This window comes from Larus michahellis, chromosome 2 (genome assembly GCF_964199755.1).
Source record: "Larus michahellis chromosome 2, bLarMic1.1, whole genome shotgun sequence".
Lineage (NCBI taxonomy): Eukaryota > Metazoa > Chordata > Aves > Charadriiformes > Laridae > Larus > Larus michahellis.
Window position 1 is genome coordinate 144,010,783 of NC_133897.1, and position 14,365 is coordinate 144,025,147.

Sequence of the window (14,365 nt, forward strand, 5' to 3'; positions counted from 1 at the left end):
GCTGCCAGGAAAGCACAGCATGTTGCCTTTAACTGCTGGTTAGTGCGTGTGGGAGGGGGGAACCGTTCCCTAACATGACCAGCCACGCTCAAAGCTATGTTGGGAAAGGTGCTTTCTTGTTTATTTCTTTTCTGGCTCACAGCCAAGTGAATTAGGAAAGACTGTATTTGCTTGGAACAGTGGATAATGAATCCTGAAGAACTGCAGAGGCCTGCTGTATTTTTCTTTTATGCTCTTATTTTAGCTACACTCTGAACTGCTTGTTGGTACATAATGCAAAAACAAAAGAATGTTTCATCAGTGATGCTGTGTCTGCCTTTATCTGGAAAACAAAACTTGCAAGAAGCACTGTAAAGCGTTTCTTATGCCTGCAAGTACATGTACGCATATACTTTTGAGTACTGCACCCAATAGTTCCAATCAAGGTAGTCTGAAAAGATACCACTTCAAAGTAAAGAAATGCCAGATTTATCTCCACATTTGCACCATTAATATAATCCTCAATTACAGTGTTACCTGTGATCACAGTATTTTTTGCCGTAGAGATAATAGGAGAACCCTCCTTCATTTTTCTGAAGGTAAAATGAGGCATCCGTGGTTTGTTCAGTCAGTGGTTAGTTGATTAATGTTTATAGTTTTTGTTAATAATATGTAGCCTTGGGCTTTATTTTTAATACAGACTATTTATAATTTGCATTTAATGCATTCCTGTTCATGTTGTTTCACCTGATGTTTCAGTTTTTGTTGTCACATGCCCAAGGAAACTGTTTATTCCATGTAGAAGCAGGGAACAGAAACAAAGAAAATGCAAGGTCAAAACTACTATCTTTGTTCAAGCTAAAATATTTTGATTTTTCTTTTTTTATTCCCCACATCTCAACCCATAATGCACAGTGTATAAAACCCATTGACTTTGGTTGCAATTGTGGCTTACAAAAATGCCAAGTGCCTGGCCTGAAATGCCTCGTATGAGGGATGGGAGGCAGGGAAAAGGAGCAACGTGTATTTATTGTCCAGCTCTTTAAAATTTGGTTGCTGGTATTGCTTGGAAACTTTGGGACAGAAGCAGGGAGAGAATTCAGTTCTTCAGAGCCTTCCAGATAATTTGATAATTCTTAGTGCGTTGGTCCCCTGGTTCCCAACGTGCCAAACAGCTTCTGAAGAGAACAGGCAGAACCTTTCCCCTGCCTTCCTTCCCACTCCATTCCTAGAGCCCTGCCCTTGTTATGCACTGGGAGGGTCCTGTGGAAAATATGCAATCTGATCGTGTAATTGGAGACTATACAGAAACGTATAAACACAAGGAAACCAGATTAGGGCAGCATTAGCATTTTGTTCAACTGAATGTTGATCTTGGCACCCTTGCCCACCCCCCTTTTTTTAATGGATGGGTTATATTGTCTTAATTAAAATAAAAAAAAAAATCCTCTGTGAATACTTGCTTCCAGCCTCCATCATCATCAGTGAAAAATAATTGACAGTGCAGGATCTCTAGAGTGTTCAAATCACTTGAACTGGCGATAATTGGCAGTAATAATAGGGATTAGCCTCCTTGATAATCAGATGGTCTTTGTTAATGCAAGGATAAAGATACTTTCTCCCCTAATGGATGAAATGGGCTTTTGCTGGCAACATTTGATGGGTATTTCAAGACTTTAGGTGAATGTAAGGGGCTGATGTCGTTAAATGCGTCTGTTCTCCTGTATAAAACCACCATCTTGTTTTGCCTGAGGGTCTTTTCAGCCACTTACCCTCTGTTTTAGTTGGAATTACAGGGTAGGATAAAGTTTACACCTGCAGGGAGGTTTCAACAATCCCAGCATTTGTTACACAAACCACATATTTTAGAGGATGAGGGTAACAGTTACCAGCCCCCTTTCACGGTCAGAAGAAACATAATCCTCAAATGCTAAATTAAGTTTCAGCGATTTTATATGAATTTTATTGTAATGTGGCTTTAATCTCGGGAGAAAAGTTTCTGCAGTGTGGTCAGCTCTTCCTGATACTGCAACTGATGACCAGCAGAGGGCAAAATAAGACAATGAAGACTGTAGTTTTCTTTAGGAATTGTGTTGTATTAGAATAAAAACATATAATAAAAGTGCTCTGTCAGTCCCATAGTGATCCTTTTGAAAGCCTGCAAATACATATACATGTTCCCCTTCTTTTCTCTTAAGCACTCCCTCCCCCATTTCCCTTTAAAAATAAGGTCTCCTTTTGGCTTTTTGCATTTATCTCAATTATGCTAGATCATTATGGACTCAATTTACCAAGGAAGATAACGTGCTTTCTGAATGACGTGCAACCCATTCTGGGTTAAGAAGGTCAAGCAAGATTACTTTCTTTTTCCATCTTGCAATTAATAATAGTAAGGCAGAGCAATAGATCAGGGAAGAGCATTTTCCTTTTTTATTGATACGTGCACATACATATATATTATTACATCTCAGAGTTTTAAAATAATTTGCCCTCTGGAAAGAGTCAGTATTTTTCCCTCCTGAAGTTTCAGCCTGATTTTCTCAGCTGTCTGGAAAGATCCATGGAAAACTAACAGAAACTCATGCATACGCATCAGTATTCATAAAGGGTTGGTTTGTTTGTTTAAACTGTAAGAAAAGGCCAAACAAGGAGGGATTTTGTATTTATAAAGAAGCATTACCGGAAGATTTGCTTCAGGTCTGTTAGATGTACCTGAGTTGTACATGGGTTTAAATTGTAGATTTGATTCAGCCATGGTTTAGATTCTTTATACATAGATTCTGAGGACCTGAGGCATGGAGATCCTTTCAGAGTCCCATAAACGTAAATGGAGCATAACTGGACTTGTGGGACTGATGGAACACTGGAGCAAAAAGATGCACTTGGAGAAATGTATTTCTGGTCTTCCATCATATCTGTCTCTTGGGATGCAAAGAGTTATTTGGCAGGGGAAAAAAAAGTCTTAAACTGTATTTATCAGGTGCAACCTGGAGCTTTGTTGGAACACGGGACGCTAATTTACATTGGTTTATTACATGTAAACTGTAAGGTCAAGACATAAAAGAATTTTAGCAGGCCTCTCCCAGTATTACATACTTTCTGTGTAATTACTTTTATATACAGTGAGGGATGGTGCTGGCTTGCACATAATGTAAAATTATAGTTTCAGGATGTCAAAAAAGGATGAAGCTCATAATACAGTCTTTTGGCTCTAACCATTATATATAGTACTTGATTTTTAATCTGAAATGTAAAATTCTCCTGATAAGTACGTTTGTTTTTTTTCTCCCACTTTACCCCATTTACTTTCAGGCTAGGTCTTTCAGTAAGAAAGTTCCTGTGAAGGCATACCCTGCTTTTTTCTGTACGGTGGGTGTGATATCGTGCACTCTTTAAGCGATGGACTCATTTCTGTGCTAATCTGTTTGTGAAGAGTAGAGTATCAAATTAAGCATGGTTAACTAATGCTTCACATGTCTATTTTGGGAAGAAGTAATACCTAAAAAATATGAATATCGTAATGTGTGTCTGACTGTGGAACCTCGTAGTTTTGATCAACACTTCTAATCCTTCTTTAACTACATAATTTCGCCCGAGATGTCTGTATATTCATAGACCATCGTTCTGATGCAAGGGCACAAAATCTGGTCTATTTTTATAATGTGCTGGTTGGTCTAGTAAAAATAATGCTTCTCTTCACAAGACCTGCCTCTTTTGTATCCTTTGAATGGAATGGTTACATTACCATTTAATAAAATAGGCAAACTGTCACACATTTTTGCACTTCCCCATTCGGTTTCATATATTGCTTTTTAAACTTAATGCCCCGTTATTTGTGTGCATCATACGGACTAAGCTTTTTTCTTCTTTTCTAGGTTGCTTTAGATGATTATTTATGTAATATTCAAAAAGTGGACTTCAATATATTTCATCCAAGCTTACAAAAGAAGAGTACATTATTACCATTACATTTATATATTAGATCTTGGAAAAAAACATATTAAATTTTTTTAATATGGGTTCAGAGTGCTGAGTTTTTTCTTTAACGTCTTAACTTGATAGAAATGTTAAGTGTCTGACTTCACACTTCTGCAAAGTGCAGTTCATGGGAGACAGCAGATGCGCGTGAATCGTAGCTGTCAGCTTGCTGGCAGTAGTTAAGTTTGTTCTTGGAATATTAGGCTGATGTCTCTGCTTTGCATGTCTGCCAAGTCATATGTCCTTGTCTGAGATTACTTTTCTTGTCTTTCCTGTAATAACAGCAATATGATAGAATTCTTCTTGGACAAATTCTGTGCTAATGGATACTTCTGACAGTTCTGACGCTCTACTGAAAAAAGAAAAAAAAAAAAGAAATGACTGTTTTGTTTGTGCCCAAAAGCAGTTACAGTAAATGCCTTATAAATCAGCTAAGCAGTTCTGTTCAGTGCAAGGAACAGACTTCTTGCAAGTACTAATGATGCTTCATAGTTGGAAGAATGAGCACATATATTTGAATGCAAGAAAACTGTCAGGAAAAGCTTTAGCTGTTTTAATTATGTAGCGTTTATGTAGAATTTCAGAATGGTGAAGTAGAGATGTAGTACACAAATTATCTAACTGCGTGTTGAGATCGAGCCTTGAAGTGACTACAGGTGGTGGGAGAAGAGCATTACAACATACAAGAGAACCCTTATACAGGTTTTTATCTCCAACTCAGCCAAAGGCGTTTTCATTCTGCGCTTAGCTCGGCAGCATCTCCCTCCTGGCCTCTTGTCTCACTCTTGTTGCCCCCAGCTGTCATCGCAGCGTGGGTTCGACTGCCCTTTGTTTGTATTCACCATGTCTCCCAGGACACCCTCCTGCCAGGCTTCCTGGAGTTCTTTTTCTTTGGTACTGTGAAGAAAAGTATTCCTGAATGTTCTACGTCATTTTAGTCCCCCCCCTCTGTAAAGATAACGCTCTGTTTTTTTGGTGGGAAATTACCGGGAGCTTTGTACTCAATGTCTTTTAGGATCAAGGTAAATATTTCTGCCCGATTTGTTGTTTGGTAAAATAATGCTTCCTAACATCCAGCTTGATTCAATTGCACAAATCCGGTAGTTTATTCTGCCGTCATCCTTGTTCTATTAAATAGCCTTTTTTCCCAGGGATTTTTTTTTTTAATCAGGGTTAATCTCCCCAGATGCTTGGTTGTATAACAGCATCCCGTATTTTAGTGTACAATGCTACGTAATGAATTTCTGAGAACAAGATTCGTGGCTTTTTTAATCACAGAAACTGTCAACATGGTAGAAATCTTAGGAACCCAAAATTAGATCCTTCATTCAGTGATTTTATTTTACATGTTTGAAGTCGGTTTGTGGTACAGATCTTGGTTAATTCTGCAGTTTCCCATTCCCAAGTAGGCCATTTCTCTTTGAATTTGTTCAGCTCAGGATCTTGGTATCTGTTTTACAAGAGGTGTAATAATCAAGGTTGATACGAACTAGAAAAACACGTGTATGCTGGATTAGGAGTATACCGGCTATTTTCTAAAAGTAAAATCTTAACAGGCTCTGTCCACTTCTCAAGTCAGCTGCTGTATCTTATCATGGGTGTTTTTGAATGTGGCTTAAGAGGCCTGGTGAAAAGAAAATGTTTCCTTCCTATGCAGGCACCGCAGCTCTTCGTGCCAAACGAAGAGAAAGGCTCAGGCTCTGTTGCTGCCACCAGGCCAGCTGCGCATTCACTCTGTTTTTTTTATGTTCTGGAGAAAGCCTTACAAATGTCTCTTTCTGCAGTTGGTCCTTGTTTTGTTCTGAGCGTGGCCAGTCGGGACAATAGGGGCGGCCCTGTCTGTCCTCTCAAAAGGGATCGCTCTCCTGTAAAGTTTAACTTTTGGCAGGAGCGCAGTACAGTAAGGAGGAAGAGAAGGGAAGCCATCCATTATCACTGGTACGTTGCTACAGTGATATTTTGCTTCCAGGCCACAAGGCCAGCGCTTCGCTTTGGTGTTGAAGTGGAACAAATCTTGACAATGTGCTTACCAAAGGCATCAATGGAAGGGCTGATTTGTTCTAGTGTAGAAAAGAAGCCGTGTGAGGCAGTGAATGGTTAGCATGGTGAGAGGGACTTATCAGTGAATTAGTAAACAGGATATGGAATAAATAAATGCAAGTTATGACTTCAGTCACAAGAGAGTTTTGAGTGACCTCAGAAAGTAAAAGCAGCTCTTTGAATTGCAAATGCCAGGAGGCTGCTTGAATAAGCAATCGATGTCTCCTTTTGTATCCTTCGGGGAACAGCCTCTCTGGGATGGTCATGCCTGCTTCTGCCCTTAGGGACAGTGTTGTGAATGGAGGCATTAAATACCTGTCAAACAAGGTAGTCTTAATTTGTTTGCTTTCACTAGTATTGTCTCCTTTTATTTCTCCATAGTGAGTGGTGCCATATAAGAAATTCGATTCCTCAGTTCTGGTAATTTATCATTCCACATCCTACAAAAAATTGTCCTATTGTTGTTTTTATTTATTTAATCTGACAAAATATTTTCTCGTATTGGTGCTAACCTACTGGTCGTTTTTATCAGAAAAACAACTAACAGAATTAGCAAATCTATTACTAGCTGCTAATTGCACTTTGGAAAATAATTTCCATGCCTAGTTACGTCATGTCTAGTTACCCTCGTCCCTGTAAAGCGGCAGTCTAGCGGCTATCCTCCTCAGTGACCTTATGTGTTTTGTGTATCTTTCATCTTTATGGTCTTGCTTTCTTTTGGGTTAAGCACAGAATTGTATCTTCATATTTCTTTTCAGAGCAGTTCGCTGGAGTCTGTTCCAGAATCTCTTCCCAAGTAGACTTGCAGGTTTAGGCTAGCAGAACATAACAATGGTATTACTGCTCTAACAGGTCATATTTTGTCCGTGGTTGGTAACAACAGTGGGGTCAAAAGTGCTGAACAAATTGAAACACGTCAGACATCACTTGCCCTGTGATCTTGTGGTTTAATTGGTTTCCCACTTAACCATATAAAAGACTTAGTAAAAGCAAAGTGAAGATAAGATTAATTTTCAAGGAAAAATGCAAAAATCTCAATCATCACATTTGAGAAATACATCCTCCAGATTTTCCCCACTTCCCTCAGAACTTAGCATCTGAATATCTGCATCTTATTTTGGTCTTCTTTAGTGTCAGAACGTTCAACGGTACCAGAAAATGCTTTCCAGCCATAAACATAGGAACTGCTGTACCGCAGAGGGGAGGGCAATGCACTCTTCTTCTTTTCCACGTGTATCCGTGTTTTTCAAAGGAAGATACAAGAGGAACCATTTAGATGATTATGAGCGGTGCACCAAAATAGCAAGGTTTGTTTTTTTTTTTATTACTGCTCTGATGCCAGGTTAAGAACTACAAAGGTTTAGTTATAAAAGGATTTAGAAGGGGAAACAGCTTTATGCTGAATGTTCTCAGAACATTTTCCCATTGCGTTTGCTGATGGCAGATGTGTGTTCTCAAAACTAGAATTGTCCTTCTGTCTCAAAACATCTCCATCTTTTTTTCAGCTTTCATGAATCTTGCTCTAAACCCACAAATATATTTTGAAATGTGGCTGACCTTCAAACACATTGAATCCACTGAACTCAATCCAGTAAAAAATTGTCATAAATAGAAACCAGGACAAAATACACAAGCAGTCTGTCATGCTACATACATTGATTGGTGTTTGGCTTTATAGGCAGGCAATCATTTGTGGACAATCATTCACTGATACGTGTTCTCAGCTGAAGCAAATGGTGTTTAGCACCCTGCTTCAATGGGGATAAGGTATATTCAGTGGGTTAAGCTATTGATAGTTTAGATTCTGTGTGCTAGAATGGGCCTCTCAGTACCTGCACAGTCAGAAAGGCGGCACAGATGCGCATTTCTGTTTTGTGGATAAAAAACTGGGAGCCTTTAAAGGAGGATGCTGGGTTTCTTTTTTCTTACTAAAGGGGGAACTTCCAAAACCTATAATTGTGCCATAGTAAGTGGTGGAGGTTTTTTTGGCAAGTCAGCTGTGGAAGGCAACCTGTATGTGGATGCTATTCCTGTGTAACCTGCTGTAAGGTCTAGGAGCAGCTACCCAAGCAGTGCTGTCTGGAGCTGAGCATTATTTTGCCCCATGAATCTCATGCTGACCACACTCCCTTCTTACCTGGGCTGTTCAAACTTCATATTTTATTGATCTGAAGTCTCCAAAAGAATAATTAAAAAAAAAAAATATAAAGCTCTGTCAGTCACTATTTAGAAGGCTGGAATTTGCCTAAGAACAAAAATATTTTCTTTTTTTTTCCTTTTGTACGTAATGCACAAAACCTGCAGCTTATTTCAAGTTGTAGGTAGGCAGTGTGTGACAAGACAGGGTATTTTCACTAGTTCATCTCAAATTGATTTGTCCTTTCATTAAATTAGCCCAGTTGTAGTTCATCAGCCTAAACGTTTTTTTCTGTAAGCCCCTAATGAATCGTTATGCCCACTTAACCTTCATGTTCACTGACAACTTGCTCTAATAGCCTGAAAGATCTCCTTTTCCCAAATAGCCACAAATGCGAGTCTTCTGTTTGCTTTTCCCTATGGGCAGTATCTTAGTGGGAACAAATCAGGTCAATTGGGCATACAGATCTGTTATGCAAACATCTTGATGATTTCACTCAGATATTTAGTGCAGCATCGTAAAAATAGGGCCGAAAGGGACCCTGGGAAGCAATTAAAGTACCAGTCCATCTATTAGCAGAATCAACTATAGCTGTAGCATCCTGTTACCCATTTTATGGATGAAATGTTATGCGTAAATGGATTAAGTTATGCATTAAATAACAGGATTTCTTTTTTTATTGTCAGAGATTTGGAATTTATAATTTATTACAATTTAGGAAGATGGCAGAAAGGACTCAGAATGATTTTTGCTTTTGGTTTTTCAGGATTTACAGCTACTCTTCAGGATTATTTTAAAGCAACGTAAAGGATGTTTAAAATCTCGTTGGGCTGTCAGTGGAGCACGGAGGGCAATACATCTACAGGTGATTCTCAGTCATATAGTGACTGTCATATAGTGACTACTCTGGGCTCTCATCTGTGCCAACAAGGGAGGCGCTATAATAGGCAGGGGAAATTTTGTATACTGATCAACCTCGTATGGTTTTCTACATCAGAATCAAAGCCACAATGCTGGGGCTAGGGTGGGGAGATCCATCAGACTTCTCTCAGCCTGTGGTTTAAAAAAAAAACAAATCCAAACCCTCAAATGCTTAAAAATTCATAGCGCACGTCTAGTTTTGCCAGAGTGTATCTTCATGCTGTTCCTTGACATATTACTGCATATAATCAGTTAAAGCTGAAGCGTGAAAGCTTAGATTTTGTAATTTCACACCTTCTTTAGTTACCCCAGGCAGAGTAAAACATTGTGGTCTAGGACATCCATGCCTATTTACATTGTCATGCTTAAATAAGCATAAAATTAAATGAAGGGGAAAGAAAAATAGTTAAGATGTAACTCTTGGGCTGCTTCAGCGTCAGAAAGACCACATTCCTTCAACAAAGCCTTTGCATATGGCATTCTGATTTAGAAGTCCTGTCTCTGTTCTAACCAAAAAGCCCAAGCCAAGGTTGGCTGCTTTTGCTCTGTACAAATCTTGAGATTCCCAGACTCAGTCAGACTCCCCCAGACATTTTCACTCTAAACTGAAAAAAAAAAACCCAACCCCAACAACACAACTTTTCCCCCAAAACAAAACTCCATAGGAGGGCTGGGCCAACGGTGGACATGTGTAAGGGGCTTCATAACGGATACAATGTTTGGAAATGAGAGGTATGAACTGTAGCTGCAGAAGTTGCATGAAATCTGCCTGCCTGCAAATACTTCTTTTTGTGTAGTGTAAGTGAAGAACACACTGGAACAGGTTGCCCAGGGAGCTTGTGGCTGCCCCATCCCTGGAAGTGTTCAAGGCCAGGCTGGATGGGGCTTTCAGCAACCTGGTCTAGTGGGAGGTGTCCCTGCCCATGGCAGGGGGTTGGAACTAGATGATCTTTAAGGTCCCTTCCAACCCGAACCATTCTGTGATTCTATGACATAAGCAACTAATGTGAGGCAGAGGAGAAATTGACCCCATAAATCTAAAATCACAATGCAAGTAACCCTGCCGCCCAAGAGCCACCGCTAATCTTTACAGACCCCTGTCTTTCAAATTCTTGAAAGTGCTTTCAGCTGTGTCTCTGGGCAGGCTCAGAGCTGTCCCAGTATGGGTAGTTTGATGTTTCTCTCATACAGACTCTGGATATACAGTGTCCTTCTACTGAGGCCTCTTGAGCCCCTGAGCGAGCCAAGGACATAACAGCTGGGCCTTCCCAGAACGCAGCCATGGCTGCAGTCCTTCATGGGCATCCCAGGAACAGAGACCCCCACCCCAGCTTCCCTCTGTCTTGTAGCACTTTCAAGGCCTCATCATGCAGAAGGGTGCCTTATCCACCAGGAGACAGCTAACCTGAAGCTATTGGAGATGTAAACAGGCTGCTCTGTGTGACTCAGCTTTTTCCACAGGAGTTATTCCACCATGCAGCACCGGATTCACAGTGCATTTGGAAAGCGGTGAGAAGGACCGTGGCCATACAGCTTAGCGGTTGTATTTGTCACCTCCGAGCAGCAGGCTCTGGTGTCTGCTTCTGAGGCTGGGAACTAGGCATTTGTGTACCTTTAAGATGTGGATTTGGGCCTCAGTCTGTTGGGAAGCTCCACTACAAACTCTTCCTGGGGGGATGGAGGTCCTGCCAGCCCACTGTCAGACATGGTTATCATTGCTTAAAAATCCCCACAGATCCAAATATAACATAACATCTATTTGTCATCTTCTAGCGTCAGGAGATGTAAAAGCACCCTGAAGATTTGTCCACCCACATTTTCTTAATTGAGCTATTGCTCTTTTCTGCCCCAGCTGAACACAGGATTTCATCCTCTTAAACAATAGCTCTGACCAGGACAGTTTAAAGATGGAATTCCAAATTTTGGCAAATGGGGCTGAACTCCTGCAGTGTTTTGTGGAACCCTCCACAAAGCCGGGTTAATATGATTTGTATACTTAAAAAATCCTATACTCTAAACTTTTAGTAAGGTAATACACTTTGAACTGCAAAAATGGTACCTTTATGGTACTTGGAAAGACTAAAAGTATAAAACTTAGGAGCTATTGAAGTTTTCCCCTTAAAAAAATCTATCTTATCAGATTAATTTCTTATAAGGAAGAGAGAATCATCTTTTGCTTTCAACCATGCAAGTTTAGAATTCAGCATTATGGATTATTTAATGAAAGATAAAGTTAAAAATTACATGAATATTTGCAGAGACAGAATGAGACACATTGATCCCTCGGAAACAAAGAGGTATTTCTGGTTCAGCTTCTGAGCCCTTTCTTCTCAGGCTGTTGGCTAGCAGTTTGGCTGTGGAAACTGAGAAAAAAGAATGCTATTTGGAAGAAAACTGAGTTTCTGCAATGAAAATGGGATGAACACCAAATGAATGAAAGGTTGTTCTATGTTTATATGAATTTCTATTACAAACATTATTTTTAGGGACAGGCCTTGCTTGTTGTGGCTACTACTTTGCCAAATTCTTCATACCTTAAGCTTACAATGAGTGCGGCCTCTTTGTTATGATGAATTCTCATCATACTCAGACCACAAATGATGGATTTTGTTAGTTTTCCTGTGGCCAATCGGAAATTGCCCTCAGGTTCCAAAGAGATTTTGAATATACAGATGGTGAGCAGAAATCCTTACTGTGTCAAAACCAGTGATCCCTTTCTGTCAGTATCGGAGAAGCGATCCGTCAGAAAATGAGCTTGGCTGGAGTCTTTCTGGCTCTGTTGTTTGTTAAGATACAGTGTTAAATGGTTATTGCTGAGTCTCATCCATATGGGATGTACAGCAGAAGGCCAAAAAGAAAAAGCACTGCGTTGTAATCTCTCTTGATCTCACTTCAAAAAATAACCTATCAATTTGCAATTTAGCTTTTCAGGTTGGTTAAAATGTTAAATTCTGGTAATAGTTGTACATGGGCAGAGCTCAACCAAAACCAGACAGAAACCACAGATAACCATCTGAATTCAAGTTCACAGCTTGGGGCTAAATTTATAGAACACACTTGAGTTAATTTTAACCCAGAGAGGTTGGGAATCAGTCTGTGGTCTTGCATTTGAGTCCCCAGGTTTAGTTTCTGTTTGTACATGTACAGATACCAGCCTTCACAATAATACATCAGCAAGCTCTTCATTGTGCACCAGTAAGTGTAATTTTAATGCAACTCTCGAAACCTTTGCAACAATTTTTTTTGGAAGATATCTAACAGACAGAAATTCATGTTACTAACATAAGCTCCACAAAATATTTTAAAAGGATATAAAATTACAGATGGTCCTGTTTTGCTGGGCATGTTGTTTATAATACATGAGACAGGCAAATGTTGTGCTTTTTCACAGCAAAAAAAAAAAAAGCCCATACATTTGCATGTTTTTATTTTAAAAAGGAAATGCTTAAAGGCATTGAATTATGTTCTTTTGACTGCCTCTTCTCATTAATGTTACATGGAAAATAAGAACCATAATTTATCAATTTTACGAGCATTAAATGGAGTTCCATAAAAATGGTGTGAGACTGTTTATCACTTCGCTATTTCCATTGCAACTGTGGTCTGTTTGCTACTAACAATTTTCTTTTTCCTTATGCTGAGAGTAAAATTCTAACCCCACGTTGACCCAACTTAAGGTAAAACACTCGCTGACCTGAGTTATGTTTAGAGAACCAAGTGGTGCAGAAATGATTAACAGCAAGTTTCCATGGTTCATCTTTGTCTCTAGTCGGCTGCGTAGTTGGCTGTGCTGGGTTTGTCAAGAATTAAGCGCTCAAAGGTTAGCAAGCAGGTGGAATAGCTTTCCAGATACAAACTATACTCTTAGGTGTGCTGGATCCCCTAGAATGAATAGAAATAGAGCGCAGCAAAATTTGAGTCAGATATATTTATAGATAATATATATTTTAATTTATTTTGAAATAATCAATTCAACCATCCAATCATTGAATAGTGAATTTTCAAAGAATAAATAAATTGACACATTTTGAAGGCGAAAAAAAGAATTAGATAAATTTAGGGGTTCATTATTAGCTGGTGTCTACTAAGGCACATATTAATTGCAACCCCTATCACATGAAGCCCACATTCCTTCCTCCCCCCTAAAAAGACAACTTATTAAAAGCTCAGTTAATGAGATAAATACGTAATTGCTCTATTTTTACTTGGTTTTCTTAAGTCTCCAGTAGTGGTGACTGTTGGGAACAAGGCACAAAGTTAACCGGACGTCAAGCACCACTTCTGGCTGCTGCTGAGTTTCAAGAACAGAGGGGTCTCTTTTGAGCATTATGGAGCTTTTATTTGTTAGCGGTTTTTTTCCCCCTTCTATTTTTGTCTACAACAAAATGAACAGATCCCAAAAAGGAGCGAGGAAGTGATAAGGGTGAAAAAGAAAACTCACATATTTCGCAGAAACACTCTAAAAAATAAAATTGTTGTTGACAGGCAACATATATGGGTCTACATCCGGGCTTAAGAAGCTAACACAATATTGTTTAGGAAAAGAAAAAGCATTAATAAAAATCTTTTTCACGCATGCCTGGTTTTCTGCGTGGAATCCAAGTGGCTTGCCATGGGTTTCTTGTCTTGGGGGGAGATTTGCTCTCCTTCACCAGGTGCTTTCTCCTTAGCACTGTTCATTTCTCTTTAGCACTGTCTTTTACAGCTGTCCATGTCACTTGTCACACCACCATGCAGAAGCTTTTGACTGTGCCCCACTTCCAGAGCCCCATTCCTTCATTTCTGTCCTCAAATAAACCCTTAGGGCAGCATTCGGCTCGGGATGAGCGCCAGGTGGATTTGAGGAGAGAAGCAGACCACCAGGCTGCCGTGCAGTAGGGTAGGAGGATACGCATGCTCAGCCCTCCATGTCCTGCTCCCTTCCCCGTGTCCGTCTTCCCACAGCGGGAGAGAGAACCAAGGTGTTAAGAAATGATTAACAGCAAGTTTCCGCAGTTCGTCTTTGGCTGTAGTCAGCTGCTTAGTTGGCTGTGGTGGGTTTGCCAAGAACTTGGTGATGCGGCTCTTGCCTGTCCATGCCCCGGTCTGAGCTGGGATAAAAAATTCAGAAGAAACTCAGAAACTTCAGTGCGTTCGTGATTACCGCTGGAAAGCCCCACCACCTAACTACTCTATTTCTTTTCCCCAGAAAAGCCAGCCGCATTATTGCCCAATAATGTGAAATTTGGAAATTGAAACCCTGCTGTATTGCATGTAAGTGAAAACTTTCTTTTAAAAAAAAAAAAAAAGCCCCTCAGGATATTTTCCAGC

At 39.8% G+C, this 14,365-nt stretch overlaps 1 protein-coding gene across 8 annotated transcripts in view; it reads left to right on the forward strand.

The window, feature by feature from the left end:
• NDUFAF6 (NADH:ubiquinone oxidoreductase complex assembly factor 6) overlaps positions 1–12,603 on the forward strand; it is a 28,810-nt gene extending 16,207 nt beyond the window's left edge. For 2 of the 8 annotated variants that reach the window (XM_074577463.1, XM_074577467.1), the window contains exons 8-9: positions 3,292–3,348; positions 7,129–8,177. In XM_074577463.1, coding sequence (XP_074433564.1) covers positions 3,292–3,348; positions 7,129–7,344 — 273 coding nt within the window. In that variant the 3' untranslated portion in view covers positions 7,345–8,177. Of the gene's footprint in view, positions 1–3,291; positions 3,349–3,854; positions 3,999–7,128; positions 8,178–8,900 lie in introns of those variants that run through there. The other 6 variants (XM_074577466.1, XM_074577468.1, XR_012585775.1 and 3 more) reach the window with 5 other exon arrangements.
• Positions 12,604–14,365: the final 1,762 nt, after the last annotated feature.